The sequence below is a fragment of the Scatophagus argus genome, chromosome 5 (genome assembly GCF_020382885.2).
Source record: "Scatophagus argus isolate fScaArg1 chromosome 5, fScaArg1.pri, whole genome shotgun sequence".
In the NCBI taxonomy this organism is placed as follows: Eukaryota; Metazoa; Chordata; class Actinopteri; family Scatophagidae; genus Scatophagus; species Scatophagus argus.
The window spans coordinates 12232789-12256468 of NC_058497.1; the positions used below are offsets into that span (position 1 = coordinate 12232789).

A 23680-nucleotide genomic window follows, 5' to 3' on the forward strand; every position below is an offset into this window, starting at 1 on the left:
CATCATGGCACAGACAAGATGAAGGAAAGAAGGAGAAGTCAGTAAGGAGAAAATAATGGAAACTTGGGATGCATGTGAGACATGACTGGATCAAAAGGAAAGTGGGACAGTAGCATGAGGTAGAGTAGTAGAAACTGAGTGGATGGTTAAAGTCCAGCTGGAAAAACTTAGAATCACCTAAATAATTTATGGTACCATAGTATAGTGTCAGTTAGATTTATACATGTTTAAGAAAAAAATACAACCTGAAAGCACCCTAATATTCAAGACAAAGTAGGTTGGCATTTTCTGTATTTGTGTGTGTATTTGTCCACAAGGAAAAGATAAGAAGTTGCTAACAAACACAAAAAGAGCCTGATACGAATGATGAGTTCAAACACTCTCTCTTCCTGACCTTTTCCCTCTCTTTCTGATTGATCGGCGTTTCCCTATAGTCTCTCTTTCTCTGTTTACCTCACTTTTTAACAATATTCTTAATTCTGCTCACATTTGTTTATCTCTCTGTATGTTTATTACTTATTCAGTCTTTCTCATCTCCTGAGAGGAGGCTAATTCATTTTGTTGAATCTCTAACTCAGAGACTTGTCAGTGATAGATGGGTGGCCAAATGACCAGCTGATTGGTGGCCTGTGAGCTGTGACTGGCGAGCTGTACGAGGTGGTCTGCTGTGTAATGATAACAGCACTGGAATTGGCACAGTAACCAGTGGGATAGGGAAGAGTCTTGAGAGATATAGAAAACGACTGAATCAAACAGCATCTGTGATAATATCTTCCTCTGAAATAATGACTGCTTTTCTATTAATTTTGGATCATCATCATTTTAACCGTAAGGCTAATAGTGTGTCCATGTCATATGTGAGTTGGAATAATTACTAGTTTCTGACTTATAAATGGAGGCTATGTAAACACCCATGTCGCTATGACTGGGAAGCAATTTTTTCTGAATGTCTCGGTCCATCTTGCCAATTACTGAAACTGAAGTGTCTGAAAAGGAAAACAAATATGGATACCTTTTGCCATGCAAAGTTAGCTTTTGTTGGTAATTAAACCTGGATTTAATGAATTGTGCTGTATTGTCAATACATTTTTAGTCAGCAAGGCTCCAGGGATGACAAAATCCAGCTGTTAGATGGTTTGCCATGAAAATTTGCACAGACACTGATGACCCCTGGAGGATGATTCATCCTGACTTTGATGATCCCCAGATTTTTCCACCAGTGACAACCATGTGGTTGATTTTTTTTTTCTTGAGAAATTCATAGTAACTGGATGTAATTCCAGTTCTGTGAGTAGGCTCATAGCCCTCAGAATGGGTGGATTGCTGTGAAATTTGGTGCAGATATCCTTGTTACCCAGAAATGTTCACAGCATGCTAAAAGCACATTAAAAATCCCATTGTGAGCATGGTAGCGTGCTTATGTTAACATTTAGCTTAAAACAGACTCACACAGCTGTTAGCATAACTATAGTCTACTATATATATAGTAGACTTAGTTAACATCATCTTCATACATAGGGCGGCACGGTGGTGCAGTGGTTAGCACTGTCGCCTCATAGCAAGAGGGTTCCAGGTTCGAATCCCGGTCTGGGCCCTTCTATGTGGAGTTTGCATGTTCTCCCTGTGTAGTGACGTGAGTTGAAAGTGAGTGCTTGAAAGTTGAAGGAAGGGAAACTGTTCAATCTCCCTCACCCATCACTGACAACAACTCTCAAATCAGCATGTTTCTTCAGTTGATGCAAAATCTGCTCCTAGCAATAACCAGTGCAGTCCTGGGTTAACGGAAAATGAATAGAGATTGGCCACTGACTTGGCTAAGGCAAAATAACTCCTCCCTCCCGAAGCCGAATTCAGTAACGTAAAAATTAAATAACAATTCAGTGTGATTGTCAGACTACCTAAACTTATAGCTGTGTAGCTGAACTGGTGCTGACTCACAGGTTCACAGCACCGTAAAGGTGACTGGAGACTATAATTGGTAGAAATTAGACTGGTGCAATTACGTGATCCCTCCTGAACTTACCACTGATATGCCGGTTTCTATGGTGACCTGTGTGCTCCGCTTGTTGTGTGCAACCCCTCCTCCTCCATGTTAACAGAAGGGACCCTGACCAAAGTAAAAACTCACGTGCACATCGAATAAAACATGGTTTGTCATTTTAGGTTGTTCTCATCACGCTGATGTATGTTCAAGTGTTGTTTTAATTAGTTATTTGATGTCATAAAAGGGGGTGAAACATCACGATTGACACCTGAGTGCTGCCCATGGTTGGTTCAGTGCACATTTAAGGGCTCTGCATGAAGTCATTAGTGCAAGATGGCAGCATTCGTATCTGAGATATTTTGGCTTTTCTTTTGTACAGTGGAAGGAAGTGGAAGCACATCATTCATGGTTTCTCCCCACATTTCTCTTTCCAGTGTGAGATACACACTGAAACGTAACATATTGAAGCAGTCAGACATCAAAAATCAAAGCATGCAGGCAATAATGCTAGAAACACTTTATTTATCAAGACAACCAGCTGATATTATTTAATAAAACAACAGAAAAACACAATAAATTATTTAGGAAAAGCATACAATTTTGTCATGAATATTTTTACGAATACAGCAAAGCAGGTTGACTTTTTGTTGCTAAAACTAACACCAACAACTTTTCTCTGAGCTGAAGATATGTCAATACAACAGTCCTCAGAAGGGAAGCTGAAACTCTGGACCAAATCTTAATAAAAGCTTGATAGTCTAAAAAGACTAATGTAGTGGTTTTGGGACTCTTCGTTATACAATCCATTTGTTCACACAGCCAGGTTTAAATGCCTGACACTGAAATACATGTGGACCTACTGTAGAACCAGAAGTGAACTGGAAGCAAAAACAAACCGATTATGAGGAAAAAGGAATGTCACTTTGAAGCATGCAACAACGGAATGTGCTGATAATGCCAGAAAACTGTCTGAGGATGCATGCATGCACGCACGCACGCACACACACACACACACACACACACACAGCCTTACATACATTTCCAATATATCTTCTGTTGGCAGCAGGTTTCATAAAAGCTCTAACATTGTCACCGTTACAGTAACTAAACATTTTGTTATCTAATCACCGTCTGTCTCGTTAGCTACTTAAGATTTAACAGGGGTAATTTACCTGCTAACCGTCCTCTGTGAAATCTGAACAAATCACCAGTTGTTTATGAGCTTTCTGTTCTCCTTTCAAAATACGACACACAAGAACAAAGCAAGACGCAAGAAGACAGGAGTTTTACAGCAAAGTGAGGCTGCTTTCATAAATGAACTACAGCCAGAAACAACTGTGTGTGTGTGTGTGTGTGTGTATAAATTACTTGGAATGTTGCTACCACAGAACCTGACACAACTCTGGAATATTTAAGTATTCTTTACTGCACTCCTTCCAAATAACACCCTTGACTACACACATGCACATAAAAGCTCTGTCGGCAGCTGATCGGGTTTCACTCTGATGGAGGAAACGGCTCAGTGTCCAGTTATTCTTTTTTGTCTCTCTTTCGTACAAAAGCAGTGTGTAAAATCCCATTTTCTCTGTGTAAATCCAGCCTTTAAGCGAGTTTTAGCGTGCGATGGTGGGGGAACACATGGGACGTGATGATGGAAGGATGACAGCTGACAGTGTCTTTCATTTCCCACTGCTGGGTCATGTGTATGGAAATGATAAGCAGTTAGTTTGAATTCTTGCTGCGCTGCTTTGATACTCTAGCTACCTACACACTCTTGCACGCACAGTCACATGCCGACAATCCACATGCTTATATCTGCTGCCAGCTCTCACAGACTGTTGGTAACATTGCACCCCTTAAACAAAAGGACCTCGTCCTGAGCTGTTACTGGCACACTGGCACACACACAAACACACATACACTCAAGTATTAGTTGTATTTTCAGCAGAGACCAAGAACATTACTATAATCCCCGCAGATATCTTTTTTACTGCTGCAGACGTGCAAAGCAATGGGTCACACTGTTACACATTTGAGCATCTTTGAGCATCAGAGCAACGTAACAAAAATTGTATTAAAAAAAATTGCATGAACATATTGGCTGAATACCGCTGAAGTAGCTACAGTCTGTTATGTGCAGTATTTCAAAAGTGACTCCTCTCTCAGCTCTCATCCTGGAGTGCTGCTAATCTACAAATAGGTGGCTTTTTTGATTATCCCTTTTCTGTCAGTCCCTTCCTTTAAAAGAAACTCCATGTCTCTCTTCCTCTTATGTGTTTAGGGTCTAAGGATCCCGTTAGCAGAAGTCCTGTTAGGAGCTGGAATGCCAGGAACGCTCAGAAAACTGGGCAGAGCACATCGGCCTCATCTGACATGTCCTTTGATGTGTTAGAGGGTGAGTGCGTGTGTGTGTGTGTGTGTGTGTGACACAGAGAGAGAGAAAGTCAGTGAGAAAGAAGGAAAAGGAGCATGAGGCGTACTGATGGAAGGACAGACAAAAGGGAAGTGTGGATGCATGCAGACAGGAATGTGTGTGAAACAAAGGAGGACTGCACTGAAAAATAGAGCAGCAAAGACTTCAGTATAAATTACTCAAATTTTTATCTTTAGGTAGGCGTGGAAGCCCGGAGTGAATGCAATTTAAATCTGGAGGGTTGCGGTTAGCCTAATTTCACATCAAGATAAAGTGTTATTTTGGTTTACACTTCCTCCAGCCCCTCTCCCTCCCTCTGTCTGTCTCACTCTCACTCATCAGCATGCTCCTGGCAGAAGAAGTGCCTGAAAGTTTCTGGAAACTGTCTTATTACAATACAAAGAAACTCAAATACATGCACATGAAATAGGAATAAAATACAGTTTACACAGTGGTTGAAGTCAAATTTAACTCAGTTAATTTGCAATCCATTGAACTCATTTGATCAAAATGTAAATGGAAGTTTAATTCAGTATGGTTGACATTTCATCATTATTTGGTATGGTATTTTTTGCATTCCAAGTGTTTTTGAAGTATTGTGTTTTTGGATTAAATTGAAAGGGAGTTCCTCTGGAGGTTAGCACTTTACAGTACACGAGTGATGTTTATGTGGTCCAGTATATTGGTCTCCAAGTTGAAGGAAAGTTAGATAACAAACATGTTTTGCTGGAAACATTTACGCATTTACAAGCTTGGTCTGTGTGCAGAGGAGGGTTGGTCTTTGTGTATGAAGTGAGCTGCGGATTGTCAGTCAAATTGATGCTTTCTTCTTTGCTGCATATGTGTGTCTGCGTTGCTGTAATTATACGAAGTCTGTTGCAGATAAGGGAAGAGCTCATCCAACAGTTCCAGATGCACGAGCCACTCGTGAGAGTCTCAGCGAGGGGGCTGAGAGGAACACACACACTCACACGTTTCATGGTGTGTGAGGAAGATCTCATCTATGACCCATCGCACCCGTGGCCTCCGATGGCGCTGATACAGACTGACCTCTGGGGCATACTTCAGCACCTGAAGGAGTCAGAGAATAAAACGGGATTAGGAGAGTGGGGAGGAAGTGGACTCACTGTTGCCTAGATTACCAGCAGTTGTTGAAAATACTTCACATTATTGTAGTTGATGCGAATTAATCCGGTTTGAATTTGAAACGGGAAGAGGTATGAGAAATGTAGAGAAAATACTGAGAAGCTGATGGAATGCTGTTTTTAAGACCATAATGCGTGGAAAACCTCTGCAGGAGTTCAACAGAGAAAAGGAAACACTGCACGTACGACAAACAAGCTTCACGGTGGAAGCAAGTGAAAGACATCAAAACAATTTAGAAAGCAGAGGCAAGATTTGTGAGAATAGAGACATGTAGAGTGATATTTTGAGCCATAACAAAACAATGACATGCACACCCTTCCCCTTGTTAATCAGAACTGACCACACTGGAATTCCTGTTTTATTCTGCGCAAAGAGAAAAAGTATAAAATATAAAAATTACATATCGAACAATATTCAACTACATATAAAGTGATAAACACAATCAAGTTACACCATGAACAGGCCAAGGACAATAACATGAGAAACAACCTCAATTCAAAGAAAACGCAGACATCCATGTTGCTCTGAGTCTACCAACAGAGATTTAAAAGGATCAGCTTGTCGACTTTTACAAGTGTAGTATTTTAGAGCCAGTATTCCAATCTCAGTACTGATGGAGGTGATTTTCAAGGACCAAGTAGTCTTGGGACCTAAAAACAAGCCCAGCCTTAGCTAAGCTGGCCCTGGGGAAAGGAGCAGTTTCTCAAGCAAAATCCAAAATAGCAAAAAAACCAGTCAGAAGTCTGGGGTACACAGGAACACAGCAGCAGCGACAACACAGGAAGTAAGCAAAGTCGAATAGATGGCCACAGCATAAGGCCACATTGCTCACAGGTGCCACTTCTTTGAAAATAGAGTGGAAGTACAAATTGTTCCACAACTGATGCAGTGAATTCGTTCTCCAAAGCTCAGTGAAAGCAAGGCTACCCATGATTTATGTCAGGACTTCCCAGCACTGAAACGTGTGAGTAATAATGTGTTTCTGTAGAAGTTCAGTCAGTGAGGGAAGCAGTTACAGGTATAAGACTGCCTGCAAGGGAGGAGATGGAAACACCCACACACACACACACACACACACATGCACACTGTCTATGCAAGAGAAAATTAGGATTCAAGCAGTTTTATGCACGTACAGACACAAACACACATTCTTCATGCTCTTGTATGCAGTGACTTACGCACAGGCTTGCATAGACAAAGCAGTTACAACCCAAATCCCACTTTTGTCTCAGTTTCCATTGTATAATTTTCATCAGAGAAAGAGAGAGAGAGAGAGAGAGAGAGAGAGAGAGCCCTGTGGTCCAAGTTTCAATAATGAAGCTATACAAGAACAAAGACACAAAGAGATGGAGGGAAGAGAGGGAAAAGAGTGAATGACAGGCTTAAAGAACAAGAATGGTGCATTGCAAAGGGATAAATTGAAAATGGGAATTGGGAAGAACGAAAGGATGATGGAAGCCCATAGAGAGAAGGGAAGAGAGAGAAAGAGTGACAGAATTCAAACAATGCACTGAGAGGGAAATGGAGAGACTGGAAAGAGAAAGACGGGGCTGACATAGAAATGGATGGAAGAGAGCAGCAGGGAGAGAGAGTGTGAGGCTGCTGGTGCATTGCTGCTTCATTGCTGCTTCATTGCTGATGCAGTGCCAGCCTCTGCACACCCCATCTCTCTCCTCCATGCTCGCCCTCTTACTCACTTACTCACACAGCATCTTTTTAGATACGCAAATAAAATGTACTGTAAATTTGACATGTCAGCCTTAACGTATGTTCGAATAAGCACTTGCATTACTTTTCTGCAACATGAGCACAGATCTAAAGTCTAAATCTAACACCATCGCATCAGGCCACAGCATGAATGTGCAGAGGAGATATTCAGTGCACAACTTAATTAAAAAAAAAAAAGCATTAATCTAATAACAGTCTTATGCAAGAGAAAATAAAATCTGTTTAGCAGGTGTAAAACAGCATATAACACAGGCTTAAGCTGGAAAAGAGATTCTTCACATGTCAGATCAGGCTGTTTTTAGTTCCTGTTTCCCCTTTCTTGCTGGAGGATGAAAGAAGGAGAAAAAGCTTTGAAAAACTGGAATAAACATCCGTCAATATAACCTTCCATGCCAGTGCTTACAAAACGAATATCAATATAACAAATGGTTTAAAACAAATTAGTGAAGCCAGTAGTACTGTGAGTGTGTGTAGTATTCATGAGTGCCTCTGGTGTTTGCACAGTACTATGACTGGGACTCCGGTATGCCAGTAATGATTAAAACCGAAAAATGAAAGACAAAGGCAGAAAAAGAGAGCAAAAAACAGAAAATAAAGAAAAGCGAAAAAACTAAGAAGGAAGTAAAATAAAGACAAAAGAAATACAAAAATAAATGAAAGCAATAAAGAAAACAAAGGAAGAATATAAGGATTAATGAACAGCTCTGCTTTGACAGGTTCATCAGCGTGTCCTCTTGTTATTAGACCGACCTCGTGTAGTTTGAGTGTCGTCTTGGAGGCCTGACAGGAGCAGCCGTTGTTCCAGTCTTCAGTTCCGCAGCCACAGTTGCCGCCGCAGCGCTTGACCAGCAGACACCGGGGAAAGAAGACCGCGTTGGTTGCCCTCAGTTCCTCGCGCAGATTTACAGAGTAGTTGCGAGGGGTACAGCTGTACCGCTTGACATCGTCATAGAGACGGTTCAGATCAACTGGATGGCGAGAGAGAGAGAGAGAAAAAAAACTCTTTAGTCACAAACACTTTCAGTTCTTTCTCAGTTTTTTCATTATTATTATTATTATTATTATTATGGACTGCATTTGAAAGAGGTGACATTGAATTTGGCCCATAGTGTGACATTTTTTTTGTTGATCAATCAAACTTGGCTATTTCTTTCTGTATTTGCCTTTGATACTGTAGCAACTTACTTATTTTAACATAACACATATAGCGACATCAGGTCCTCATCAATTGGTTAATAACAAAGTTACTATTGTGTAAAAAGGTATGAAACAATCAATAACAAACAAATGTTTTTTTTTCTATCATGGTAGTAGCCTACAATAATACAAGTGGCCATTTAAGTAAGAAAGGGTGAGAGAGCCTAAAAGCCATTTTGATTTATTATTGCTCATCTGTTGCTTCATATAATCACTAATAGAAATATGGGGCACACTGGAGGCAGAGAGGAAGAATGAAACTGGGGAGGGAGGCAAATAAGACAAAGTGGCTGTAATTCACACTAAAAATACGCTCACTATTGATTGAATTAAAATGGCTGAGAGATGGAGGGACACTATTACATGTGAGTACAATTGCTACAACAATTGACTGTAGAGGAACAGATGGAGAGACGAGTTGACGAAAGAGAGACATTAAGATGCAGACAGAGAGAACGCAGGGCCTCTTAATTGATCGAAGACTGAATGTATCGATTGGGGTCTTCCTTCATGTCATCACTTTGGAGAAAATGATCTTGTTTGTGCTCGTACAGTCTTTGTTCATTGGCCTGCTGTAATGGTTCAGAACTAATTTCAGGAGGATCAAGAAGACTGTGGGACAAGCTGATGGGAAATAAGGGATTATAGAACTGGTCCCGAGGGGAAAAGTGGGAAGACCAGAACCAGGAGCTTGATTAAAATAGGTCTGTATTTCTATATGTTTCACCAGTACTGACAAGCGAGACTGAATGACACTGTTGTACATACTGTTGCTCAGCACAACGAGAGCCCAAGGCCAAACTGTAGCAGGTGAGCACTTATTTAAAATATAAAATTGAAGTAACAATTTGCGAAGGAGACCAAGAATATATCCTTTGTGGAATGGAACACTTTCTCTTGCTCATATTCTACAGGCAATCCAGAGTGACCACAGGTGGTTTGAAGGACGGATGAGAAAAAATAAAAGAAGAGATGAGACGAAGAATAGACGAGAAAGACGAGCCACAATCAGCGGCTATAGTGACTGCTGTCTTCACTGAGGTCATCAACAAGGTAATCACTAGCTATACCACAGATGGTGATTGCACTAGACCATTGAACTGCGGCCACAACTCTCAACAACACACATTGGAAAAAAGGGGAAAAAGAACACTAAAACTGACTGGAAAGGTTATGCATTTGAATGCTAGTTCTAAGAGCCCGAAATAGAGTCCTGTCAAGCTCTACAGAGGCCTTGCAATGTTTGTGTCCTTGTTCTTCCCCCTGGATGGCTTTCTCTCTAATGTGGGAAACCCAGAATAGAAAAAACCCCACAATCATTAAATTGTGACTTGTGTATAAATTCCAACAATAGGCAATATTCATGTGAAAACACACACCTTTGTAAAGCACATTGCAGTTGTTTTTCCAGAACATAGAGAGAAAATAGGAGCCTTTTCATTCTGTAAGTAGGCTCTGTAGATTTGTAGACAAGGAGCCCTCCAGGACCCCTCATCACTGAGAATGGTAAGACAAGAAGGTCTCACTCCAAAGAGCTTGATTTACATTATGATACAGTACCCAAGCTGGTGTATACTACATGTGTGTGCTACTATGTGCGCCACAGTAAACCTGATTAGTTTGAATATTTCAGAAAATGTATAGATTTGAGGATTGCAAAACAACATCCATCCGTCAACATGAACAGTTGAATATATTACCTTAATTAGATATTCTTTTCCAAACCAGTTGTCCGTGCACCATGTAAGCAGAAATGACTTGAGCGATGTGTGTGCTCTGCTTTGAATTAATTACTACATGAATAAAAAGGGATGTTAAAGGTTTACAGACATTCCCTTGATGGTCTCCCAAGGTTCAGAAGAGATAACCTTAAGCACCGTAGGAAACTTGCACTAGACTACACTAGCACTTCATTACCTTCAGAAACCACTTCAGGAGAGGGTGACTGAACAGCCCCTCAACAAAAGCAACATTGACAAGAAGAAATCGCTGATGCGTTCACCTTCATGGCAGAATGCAGCTGTCCTCTGTCCAACACAAAGAAGTACAAAAGCATTAAATTGTTCCAACAAAGTAGTTCCCATAAACCTTGCCCTATAGACCCAGGCTAAGTCTATATGCTCCAGGGCTGATTCTAGGATCAGATCTTTAGAGTAACTCAGCTTCCATGCATGAAAAATTCTATTGTGAATATTTTGTTTTTTCTCTGTTCAACAGTTCCTATTTAGCCACTATGACAAGGCTGACTTCTCTCCACTTTCTCTCTCTCTCTCTCTCTCTCTCTGTCCTTTGGCCCTGACAACCAAATACAAACTTAAAATGACAAGTGAAATGAGTAAAGTGAAGAGTAAAATGATATATCTGATAATAAATAAAGCAAAAGAGAAAATTTATGGTAAATACAGAGGTTGGGAGTATGTGTACATATGTATATATTATATATATTAGTACATTGCTCAGTCCAATGCAATAAATGAGGGCAAAACAGTAGTTGACTGACTGACATGATAACTAAGTGGTCTTGAATGCTTGTTTACTTTCTCCCTCTCTCTCTCTCCTCTCTCAATCCTCATTTCTTCCTCTTTGTGCTGTCAGCCAAAACGTGACCATAACAGCTGAGAAAAAGAAAGAAGGTGTAGGAAGATGCGGGAAAATCAATATTAAATTATAACATTCTTCTAACTGAATATTGGGCTGCTGTGGGCATTACAGTCAGGTAACCTGAACCTGGCTGTTTTGCTGAGCCAATAAATAAATATATAATCCATCTAATGAAAATTAATATTTCTTTAGTGTCAAATATGTAATTGAAAAGCACCTTTATCAGTGTCTTTTCTGGCTCCAAATTCATGCGGCTTCTTAAGCAGACCTTTGAAAAAGCACTGCGCTGAAGCTGAAATGAAATAAATTAGCAAAATTTCGTAAATAAAAATAACTTGTTTCTTTCAGGGGGCAGAAAAATTGGAAAGAAAATTATGAAAGTTAATAATAATAATTATTCTTATTTTTCAGGCTGCTCGGGTGAAATATAGGTGTCCTGAAGCACCCCCGAAAGAGGGGAATATCTGCATATTCACTAGTCTAAAGCCATTAAGGGCCCAAATGAGCATGCCCAAGCATTGGCATCTTCACTGTCTATCCAATTAGTTCTCTTTTGCATGTCATGGCTCCCACCTCTATTCAAGAATTCGGAATGAATGTGTATCTAGACCCCACTCAAGTGCACCCACATGAAAACAAAGACCACAGAGCAAGCAGTGTGGAGACCTTCCACTGTTCAGACTGAAATAAAGTACAAGCAGGGTTTGGTTAAGATGGCCATTTCCACAGTCAGTCCAAGTAGAGCCTATAAAGCACACAGACCCAATTAGAGAGCACAGCCAGGATGAAATGGGATAATGAAAGTGAAATATTCTTTAAGTAAGTCCATTTTCAGTGAAGATTAATGAATTTTTCTTAGGCCACCACTAGATTTTTTACATCATGGAAATACAATGAGCTTGTACAACCCAATATAAGAATAAAGGACTTGTCAAGAACAGTACTTGCAGTGAACTACAACAGTGTAGCTTGGTGAGATTGGCTTGTTTGTGAGCTTTGCTGCAACAATGCAACAATAAAGATCAGTCATGCAATAGAAACTACCTGGAAATTGCCAAGCCTCCATATTATTTTAACAATGACAAATCTGCTTTGATGTGCAATATTATGTGTGAGCGAGAGAAGCCAAAGGAAAGTGCGGTAGGGTCAAGGGAGGACTAATGGCATTGATAATCAATAAGCAATTGTTCACAAATTGCAAATGTTCACGAAAAGAAACCTTTGCTGTGGGAGTTTCCATTCTTGACATAAAAGCATGTAGGAAACCCAATGAAGAATGAACAACAATGAAGCGATAGAGAAAAAAAATGTGGGATGTGATGATTTGCTTTGGCAATACAGAGTTAGAGAGATGAAGGCAGAAGATGCACCATTAATATTGACGACCTTGATTGTAATTCCGTGTGAGAGGTAAAATAGCACACATTTACAGATTTTACCCGGGGCTACAGCACAGACCCATCATTCTGCTGCAGTAGCACAGGTCACAGGCACATCGCAGACACCTTTCTACCTACACCTCCTTTTGTAAAGCGTATAGTTGACAGAGAACCCACCATTTATGTTTTTGTGATTTCACTGAAGAGCGAAATGACAATTTTTCAACAAGTGAAAGTTTCATATATGATGACAGAACTGTGAGAATGTCAAGAGTCTTGACAGGTGTTTCTAACATTTGGAATCTTTGTTTGCACCTCCCAAGTTGATGCAAGTCTTGATGTGGAGCTGCTACAAAAGCACATTAACACCACTGCATTGACTCTGATGGGCACGTTCAACGGCAAACACAGGGACAACAGGTATGTGTGTTTGTTTGCATGGGGTAAATGGAGTGCTTATAGTGTCATGTGTGAGTGTGTAGGTGTGTATACTGTATGAGTTTGTGTGTTTGCTTGCAGAGCTCAGTGTGTGTGTGTGTGTGTGTGTCTTTTTTTAAAGGGGAATAAGTGTAATCTCAAAGGAGCAGTGGTGTGGAACCCTTTCAGGTAGGGACAAAAGACAGAAAGACTGAGAGCAAGCACGACAAAATGACTGTGTCACTCAACAGACCCTGACATGAAAAAGGTGTAGTTTCTTTGTGTGTGTGTGAGACAATTATGAATATATTCTGTGCTATTAATGAGTGCTATTGCATTTTTATATTAACTTATTTACGTGTGAGTCAGCATGCATGTGAGTTACTCGCACTTAAAAAGAGCCCCAATTAATATTAGGATCAGACTTACTGTCCTTCATGGGAACAAAGGTGGGTGTGAGATACCGAGTGTGTGTGTGTCTTAATGAAAACAAAGCTAAGCTGCTGACTGTGGCACATTTCTGCTTCGCTGCACAAGTAGAATTTCCAATTAGAGAGAGCTGCCCTGGTACAGTTTATCAAAGACCTGCAGCACCTATGCACCTCCGTGTAGTGCTGCAACATGCACAAACTCCCCCAGTATGAGGAGCCCTCTCATGCCAGCCAAGCACACACATGCACTGCTAAATAGAGATAGATTTGCTGTCAAGCACAAATATTTAAGGAACACGAGAGGCCTCAGGTAGAAAGACAGAGTGCAGAGCAAAGACATAGAGGTAAAGGTGAGAGAGGTGGGGTCAAAAGCATTCAGCTGTGTTGAAGCTTCAATGCTTCTGTACATGAATCACACACATATGCAATGTGTGTGTGTATTAAGCATTTATGTGCCAACACTTTATATCTGCTCTTAAGGGGAAAAAAAAAAAATCTATTACCTCAGTGACTCCAGGTTGTTGGCACTGACTTCACAGTAAAGAACTGCCTTGAACTGCTGGTCCTGTGTCACCTTAAATCTGTCACTGACTCAATTTTAGACCCACTAGAGGGCAAATTGCTCCTCTGATGATGCAACAACTTAGTCAGGCTACGATGTGTTGTTGCATCACAATATGAGCAGGAGCTGGCTTCATTTTTCATGATGATCTTTTATATTTACAGGAAATGTATTTCTTCCATTTGAAGTTCAACTTTTTTTTTTTTCATGACCAAATTCATCAGAATGAATCTTATTTTTTTCCCATTTCTGTGTTCACTTCAGGGGAGTTAAGTGCATAGCCCTCCAGACGACATAAATGTCTTTGTAGTACTTTATGGAACTTGACACAGACTAGATCTCAACTTCAGGTGCATATGAAGCAATTTATCGGCATATTTTCACTGACTGTGACCTGCGCTATATCTGATCATAGGCACCCATCTGGCTCCCTCACAGTTCTTATAAGCCTGACCAGTAATTTCCTTCAAATTACAGACCTGTAGACTCTGTCCACCTAAATGCTGCACCACTGAGTTTTCTGTATAGACTAATAAAAGAGAATGAACCTCCTGTTGTGTGGGTTTCTCTCTCAACTCCCCTCCATCAAACCAGCTACAAACTACTGCATCAGTCTATAGTGAAATACTATATACACAGTAGAGTTGTTCAGGATGACAATCTGCTGCACAATAAAATATCATGAGCATAACACCATCAACTTAACTAACTTAACATGTCACTGCCAGTCGTCTGGCCCCATTGTGAAAGACACAGTATAATATGTAAAATAAGTTTTTTTCCCATGTCATACAATCTGAAAAGTAAATATTTCTGTTAATGGTCTCATTATATATTAAACAAAAATCATAAAATCACTGTACAAAACCTTAGCATTTATAAAGTGCCTGTTGAAAGAGAAAGATTAAAAACCGCAAATGTTATTTTTATTGCTACACAATTTTCTAAAATAAAATATTTTGTATCTCTAGAAACTTTGGGAACTTTGGGACATTTTTTTTTGCAATATTTTCTATATTAATGTACTCATGTATATGTATGTCAATGTGCACTCAACCACCAACTCTCAAGATGATAGACAGCTTTTCTGACACATCTGCTTGGTGTCATCTCATCTCAACCTATTTATGCTTTGACGGTGTCCAACGAACAGTAAATATTGTCTATGCTCGTCATATCCGCTCGTGGTTTTTCTGTATTGTAAAACTGTGTATGTGAGTGATCATTATCATGCAGTATGTTTGAGTTTATTGTTGCGCCATCCTGAAGGACTATAAAACATTAATATTTGAATTTAGGATGATGTGCATATGCTAGTTGGACAGGTTCATGTATGGCTTGTAAAATCTTGTAAAATGGAGAACTTACCTTTATTATGTCTACTTGCCAAATGATAGGCCCTGGATCTATAATGTATGTGTGTCTGAGTGTAGATGCTGTCCAGGTCCTGTCTCCAGGTGTTCGGGCTCAGGGATCTGAAAAGCTGCTCTACAGTGTCAAAAGCAGCTATGGTCCGGTCCAAATCGTCCAATGAGAAAGGAACCTCTGTGACTTCTGCTGGCATCTGTCCACCGCTGTCCTGCGAAAAACAAAGGTGAAAAGATAAAGACAAAAAAATATTTATTCTATTATCGTTTTAAGTTCATGCAATTGGCAGAAGTAACCATGTTGCAAAACCTTCTGGGAAATCTTGGAGTCACTTTGTTTTTTTTCCCACCATCATTATGGAGCAGAAAACAATGATTTTTTTTTTCTCAGTGTCTGGTAGCAGATTGGGTGACTATTCATTGCACACAATGTAGAAGCAATAGCTATATGCAGAGATAAGACAGGCTCTTCTACAGCTGAGGAAACATTGCTGAACTGAACTAGATGAAAACCTTGACAGGTTCCTGGTTCCTTACAAACTGCATATTTTATTGCTCAGCTTTTTTGTTATGTGCTATGATGGGGCAGTCAGCACTGTTACTTTCCAAACATTGAAAAGATAGCCAAGGATTTACGGGAAGATTTGGAACAGACAACAAAAAGCACTGCCACAAAGAAACAAGGAACAATGAACTTTAAAGGCCAAAGTCACTGCTGGTCATATTGACTTAAATTCCGACAGAGCGTTTAGTGAAATGGAAAACAGATTTTTAAGGAGACGTCTTGACCTGATGTCAGTCATTGTTTTCCTCCACAGTGTAGCTCTTTTCTGGTATTTCACTAACAGTATATTATTGATATATATTTATGTATTGAGGAGCGTGATGTACTGTGATTACATAATATAATACTCTTCATGGACTCCCCGTACGCTAAGTTACGAAGTAGGCTTTAACCTAGCTGGGTGTGGGACTGAGTGTGACTCTGCTACAGAAATCAATACATGTTGGAAAAACCGAACTTTATGTTTTCAGATGCCTAAAAATACTTTGATGTTTTCTCTAAACCTGATATCAGAGCAAAGTCAGCAACATAACAACTCAGTAAATAATGATTCCCCACTTAAATAAACTGTTAGCGCCATATTTTCTTTCAATACTACTTTGAATACCACCATATGCAAGTCAAAAAGGGAGTCGCTTTTAAAAAACTTAGTGTTATATAAGACATTTTTTGAACACATGATTTCCTTTTACATGTTGTTAGTTTTCCACTACAGTGAATACTGTCTGCAACAACTGTGACAAAAGTAGCAACATATATCACAGACGATTCTTACAAGGCCCATTAACTCTGCTGCAGTTTATCCAGCGAGAAGGCAATTGCAATAAAATCCTAATAGCATGTAGAGCTTTTAAGCCTGTGACTTTAGCTGCTGTAATCATCACTGGCTTCCATTCGGGTCAAAGGACAAGGGTAGGTGATGAGAAGATTGCAGGAGCTTATGGAGGGAGACTTAGATTCATTAAAGCGAACATGTAAACTAAAACATACCTGTGGGGCTTAATGTTTGCTAACATTTAGTGTAAGAGCTTCAATGCACTGACTTAATGAATATAAATTAAAAGTACTAATTTCAGTGTCACTCTGCCATGCTATGAAAATGTGAGTCCCGCTCATGTGAATACTAGACTAACTGCCTTGTGCTTGTTCGCAAGAGTGGAACAGGTGGACATACAGACAGGCGGATGGATGGATGGACAACACCAAAATATATTGCCCCTTTCCGTGGCTATCCCTGACACGCGGGCATAAAAATATGGCATGACAGCTCTACTGAACATCTGAAGTGAAAAGCTCCATTAGATTATTTTTCTGATACAATTAGTTTCAGATTATAAATCTTAGATTATAAATTGTTTAAAATGCTTTTTTTTTTCCCATTTAGAGTTAAAATTTACATATCAGTGAGGGGCTCATCTTTCTAATGAATCTATCACACTTTACATTTGCTCAGTAGTGTGAAACAGTCACAGACATGAACTTAATTTAAAACGATCACAAATCACCGGGAAAACCCACGAAGCAGATAGTGATTCAGAGCACCATTTGAATATAAAGTGGAAGAAGCGCCAACAAATCATAGCTCTACATGCCATCTCTACCGGCAGTGACATACATGCACACACAGAAACATACACCCACACGCATAAAGCCATTATCATTCCATGCAGAAAACATCCATGCAGCCCTACATACACTGATTATCATAGTCACATATCACACTGAACTCCACTGCTCGCACACACAGACACACACACAAACTGCACCCATGCACTTCTAAAAACATTAGTCTAAGTAAACATGCCATTTCACATCTCAAGCTTCATGTATAATAAATACAGTACATCCATACATGGATGTATTCTGTGTGTGGGTGTGTCATAGCCTATGCAAATAGTCCATATGTTGTATTTATTAGTGTAGTCATAGTCTCCAGTGTGCCAAAGAAGATACTTGATTGGGGTGATGAGGTTGGAGGGCAGTGTTAAAATATCAATACACAGATGTTCCATCTGCAAAAAAGTTATTTAAACATAGAACACCAGTTTGTAGTAAAAAAACTCCAAAATATATATTATTGAGGAGATCCAGCATGGCCATGTAGTTTTAATTCTTGTAAGTTTATAAGGTGTGCGTGTGTATGACTCACCGACATGGGCATAGTGACAGCCTCCCAGTTGGTGTTAGATGCAGGCAGAGAAGAGTCATACTGCAGGGAGGGACGGCAGAAATAACCAGAAATCAGAAACTGAGCAACAGCACAGACAAAGGGTAATAAACTATACTGAAGAGAAACAAAGAAGGATGATAATTCAATTGGATTAAGTGAAAAATATTTTGTGTTTCTTGTGAAGTTGGTCTAGTGGCTTAGAAAGGCACAGTCAAGAAGAATTTCAGTAAATGATGATATCTTGAATATGAATATTCAAGACTATCAAGTAAATAAAGCTGACGCAAATTTTTCCAAAAGCAGCTAAATATGATTTTGATAAGACTATAGAACTCCACATGTAAAGGATTAGGAAACTATCAACATCTCCCTTACATTTGAAACTTTTCAATAGTCACGTTTGCAAGCAGCTTATAAGAAATGGGGTGGAGCATCACATGTAATCTTAGATTATCCTGATGGACTGTCAGCATGTCAGGAAGATCAAGTCGGTCACAGCATGCTTTTGTGCGTGTGTTTGTTTGTGTGTGAGAAAGAAATCAGAATCTGATCAAAGCACGTTTAGGTGCTAAACACTGCAGACTGACTTTTTTTGTCTATCTCTCTCTCTCTGCCTGTCTGTCTCTCTCTGTCTCTGTCTCTCTCTCTCTCTCTCTCACGCACACACACACACACAGTCTCTGGCATCATTCGCCATTGAATCCCTCTCCTTGAAGGGTCTTAAATGCCATCTCCGGTCAATATGGAACAGTTAATCTGTCTCCACCACACTTCAAAGACACAGTGCCCTCACTTTGTCTCGGTGTGTGTGTGTGTGTGTAAGTAAGTGTGTCTGCTAATGTAATAAAGTTGACATCAAAGCCTGTCAGTGTGCAAAGGTTTTTGTTTAACAGATTCTTGCATGTGGCCTTTGAATGTACTCATGCACATAAACGCACACCCAAACCAGCTGTGAATGAGGTCAGAGGGTTTCCTGTAAGCGTGTGTGTGTGTGTGTGTGTGCGCATGCGCATGCAAGTAAATGCATGTTTACAGATTCCTAGTCTTATTTCCTTTTAAGGTTAAATGCTTCATTTCATGCACATCTGGGCTACTTAATAGGGCTGGGGAAAAGGTGAGGAGACAGGGATCAGAACATGCAGAGGGAAGACTGAAACCCTCTGTGCACACTGTAGTCCGATGCCATCTATCAAACTTTTTTTTTCTGTAATACTTCATGACTTCTTGTATACTCACTTGTATAAATTTTGTATAAGTCCTTAGGACACAAAAGGACCCTTTTTTTGTTTGTCAAGTTGCTAAAATAAACTCATTTGGATATACTTTCTTGTATGATTTATGAGGCAATATTTGTTATAGAAGCTAAAAGTAATATTTCAGGCAGTTGCGCCTCATTCACCCACGGTGAGGGAACACATTCTTATTTACAGTAGCAGTCTAGTGGAGGAGACACCAGGGACGTGCCCTTTTCAACCTCCATTTTGTACAGCCGGACACTGAAGCAGCTGAGGATTAAGTGTGTGGTAGATCGTGAGGAAGGCAAGTGTATTTCCCTGTCGACTTTTACTCCGCATGACCAGTTATCTCGCTTACAGCCAGAGGACATTTAGGCCAGTAGATAAATCACACCAACCACATTTATGCTGTCTCATCTCTGTCTGAGTCTGAGCTAATTTTCAAGTTGAAGACAGAAAATGCTCCGTTTCAAGTCAGAAAGGCTTTCCTTGTTGATCTTGTGTGATAACTGCCTGCAGTGTATTTAACTACATGTATTTTTGATGCTTGACATTTTTGTCTTAGTCACTGGCATAAAAACAGTAGTAAATTGCAAGTAATCAAAATTACTCAGATTTTCTTTTACATTGATACCTACATTTGGGATGGGTCATTAAATTAGTAGAAAATATTTTACTGTAGTTCCAGCAGCAGCAATAATACAGGTTTGCCTGGTGCATAGGAGGACTTAGGAGATCAGACAAAGACATTTGTGCCATCAAGATGATCTATAACATGATATATTTCAGTAAGAGTAAAAACAAATGTTTTTGAAAGCATTTGTTTGGTGCAGTTTTGTCTGCAAGTCCAGTCCGTATGGGAAATGCACATGTAGGATGACTCAGAACTGGATTCTGGGAACTCACTTGGATCATGTTCCTTGATCAATAGTCTTTTCCCACTGCAATTGGCTTAGCAACATTTCCCAGGAACACCAATCCAAAATACATCACTGTTACTCATATGATCTCAGACAGCAAAATTAGTGTTGACTTAACTGTTGATTGAGTTGAATAATCGCAGCAAAACTGCCCTCTTGGATATCTCTAAATCAGGATAGAGTGCACACTTAGGAACATAATAATTTTCATCTTATACGAATCTGCATACGGATGGTTTACCTTTTTTGTCCCTGCACCTCAGACAACCTTTGTTCACCACTGAAAATCAGTCAGTCAAGCAGAGATGCAAAGGTTTTAAAGTCTCACAATGATAGTGCTGCTTCTGTTCACAGTAAATAAAATAAGGTTGATTTGTGCACTCATACAGCTTCTCTTTGCGCCAACCAAATAGCTCCTAAAATGTTTATCTTATGCAATAAAAAGTACTCATTACTTCATTCTAAGCATTGCACTGCAGATGACAAATCACACCGTCTGAAAACATGATTTGGAAAGGAAGAAAAACGATTTTGGGTAAAACAGTGACATGACTAATGAGTAAGGCCTCTTTGAATACAGCGTTGCCTGTACATACAGGGCTTTCTTTTCTTTGGAAGGGGTAGCAGTTGTATTCTTATATCACACATGAAGGTCGATTTAAATCCTGCTGTGAAAACCTGCACTTTTGTTTTCTTAAAGAAAACCTCGTCCCAGAAGTAGTTGACCCATTTAGACCCCATTTACCCTTGATATCTCAAGTGTCTCATCTATGAATCAAACCAAGCTGAATTTTAATGTGCTTTTGTTTGGTAGCCAGATGATATACTGCATGCATCTCCCCTGGCCAGATCACAAATCTGATTGCAATCTGTCTTGGTTTCCCCAAGCCACATGCAAATTTGCATAAGCCTCATTTCAAGTAGTGGTAATGTTCCTGAAGCTGTCTGAACTTGGCTAAAAGAGTAAATGGGCACTAAGGCAGTTAAGAGTTTAGCAGAAACTTACTGTAACAATGTGCTGAACACAACCTTGAATCACTCAAACTGATGGCCAACAAGTGAGACTTGTTCACTTGTCTTTACAGCTGTCACTGGCGCTCCCTTGTCCGTACAGATCTGTGCTCTCACATTCACAGCATTCAGTGGATGAGCAATGATGTCACTGTAATTTCAGGATAACTGTATGACCGATGTATTTAAACCCTTTCACCATCTGGGTAGAATGCAACTCAAACTCTCTACCTTGGTGGTTTGAATATCTAGATTCCAATTTATTTGTAATGCCTCTTGAATAAATGTATACTTAGCTTTTTTGACATCAAATAGCTATCATTTGGCAATAGGACGAGAACCTAATCAAACCTGATAAGACTATAAATACAACTTGGGCCTGTCTCAAGTTTGGTCGTGCGTCAGATTTTGGTTCCCAAAATCCTAGAGGATCTGTGAAGAGCTCTAATGATGTATTGGAGAAAGTATGACAGAAACACCTACACACAGAATAGAAACATGGCAGAGGTTCAGTGTGGAAAACGTGTTTTGTTTTGGTCTTTTTTCGCTCTTTTCCCCGTATGCTTCTGTCTGACTCCACCTTACATTTTCTCTCTTTCACACTGATGCTGTTTTATTTCCCCTTATGGTTTTCCTTTTATCTAGTCAACCTCAGTCCATTCCATATCTCACTACCTCACAATGCTTAACTCTCACTTTACCTCTCTCAGCCTCTCTCAGGCTTTGGGTTGTTTTAGTCATTAGCTGACATGCTGATACCATCGCAGACACCTGTTCTCGCCTTCCAATGCTGCGTCTCCTCATTCTCTCTCTGCCTCCTTTCCTCTCTATGCCTCCTCTCCTCCCTCTTATCTGTTCGACAGGTCTGGAGAGAACAAATTAGACTTACTAAATTAAGCCACACACACACAAGGCTCCAGTCTAGCTGAAGGGAACTCTCTCGCTCTGTGTGTGTGAGTGTATGTGTTTTTGTGTATGTGTACGTGTGTAACTGTGTGTAACAGATGGAAAGACAAAAACACAATACAGGAGCTCTTTGAAAAGTGGGTAAAACGGATCAAATAAGACAAGCTCCAAGAGCTGGCTTCTGTTTTGAATGTGTGACGTCCACAGCACTCCATTGCTCAGCTTCCTACACCCCCTCATGCTTCTCCAGACTGGGGGTGTGCTGACTATACTACACAGCCCCACTTCAATAATAAAAAAAAATATAATAATTAATGTAATTAATTATATATGCATATTGAAATACATGACTGTGCTAGTCTAGCCAGGGTAAATGTTTTCACAGAAGTCGGAATTGTGTGAAAGTGAAGGATCATCTGCAAATACAGTATCTCTTTCTCTCTGTCTCTCTCAGTCTGTCTCTGACTCTTTACTCCATCTGTGCTCATGCGGTTTTTTTCCCTCAGATAATAAGCAGGACCACCAGATCAACCCTGTCAGTGATGCCGTGTCTCTTCCCCTCTCTCTCCTCGGCACTCATAAAAAGAGAAGCCAGGGAACATCTTTAAATGCCTCTCTGTCTCCCTGCTGCTCTTTCTCTTCCCCTTTCCTCTCTGATTATAGGATGGGTGAACATCTTCAAATCAGAGTCCTTCTCTTTCTTCTTTCCTTCTCTTGACAGAATGACAAAGCTAATCTCCTTATCTGTTCCTTTGACAGCCTTTAGGAGAACCCTTTCTCATCATTCCTCCTGCCCTCCTATCCCTATCCCTCCAACTCTCCTCTACTGTCAGTGGACATATGAGAAAAGAACAGTTGGCTAATACATTTTGTCATTTTACCGACAGTGTTACCGGATCCTACCTCCCTTACCTCCCTTTGTCTCTCCCCATCATCCCATCTCTCTTTTTTATTACAAGTGGAAGCATCTTACCTGCAGGCTTGCGGTGTTCTTTGGATTGAACTTGAACATTGAAAAAAAATCCTAAAAACTTGAACTTTAAATAAGCGCTCATGGTTCATCGCCAGCTTGTGTGTGTTACAGTGTGTGTGTGTGTGTGTGTGTGTGTGTGTATCAAGTCTCACCAGCAGCGAGTAGTAGACTTTGAATCCTGGCTTTGCGACAAAGTAATCATCAGACTTGAAGGTGACTCTGAGTGTGCTGGTTTTGGAGTTGAGACTAGGCGGTGCTTTCTGTCCACACCAGCGACCCCAAATTATTGTGCTGGTCTCTGATTGGTCCTCCACTTCAACAAAGTCATACCTGGAGCGAGAGAGATGGAGAGGTACGTGAATGTGTGGGAGGTAAAGATGAAAGATAAAAATGATGAAAACAAAAGGGGAAAGTAAAACAACAGTTTACTCTGATGTGTCCATATTTATCATAACACTGTGCACACAGTTTTTCTGAGCAAATTAGGATTGTTACACCAATTTTAGATAAGTTTAATGTCCAAATTAAGGTAAGGGCTGTGAAATATGGTCCCACTTACAATCTCACTCTCACTTCTGGTGACTACAATTTGGCTTTGGTTGGCTCAAACAAACAACATCAAACATGTAACTTAGTGAGCTTTAGAGCCATGCTAGCTTTTTCTGACTGTTTGTG

At 40.0% G+C, this 23680-nt stretch overlaps 1 protein-coding gene across 2 annotated transcripts in view; it reads right to left on the reverse strand.

The window, feature by feature from the left end:
* Positions 1 to 1705: 1705 nt before the first annotated feature.
* The window catches only part of pdgfd (platelet derived growth factor d), a 46912-nt gene continuing 24937 nt past the window's right edge, over positions 1706 to 23680 (reverse strand). The window contains exons 3-7 of one of the 2 annotated variants that reach the window (XM_046388814.1): positions 23158 to 23335; positions 17940 to 17999; positions 15227 to 15437; positions 8022 to 8239; positions 1706 to 5468 (exon numbers count right to left, since the gene is read on the reverse strand). In XM_046388814.1, coding sequence (XP_046244770.1) covers positions 5334 to 5468; positions 8022 to 8239; positions 15227 to 15437; positions 17940 to 17999; positions 23158 to 23335 — 802 coding nt within the window. In that variant the 3' untranslated portion in view covers positions 1706 to 5333. The remainder of the gene's footprint in view (positions 5469 to 8021; positions 8240 to 15226; positions 15438 to 17939; positions 18000 to 23157; positions 23336 to 23680) is intronic. The other variant, XM_046388815.1, reaches the window with a different exon arrangement.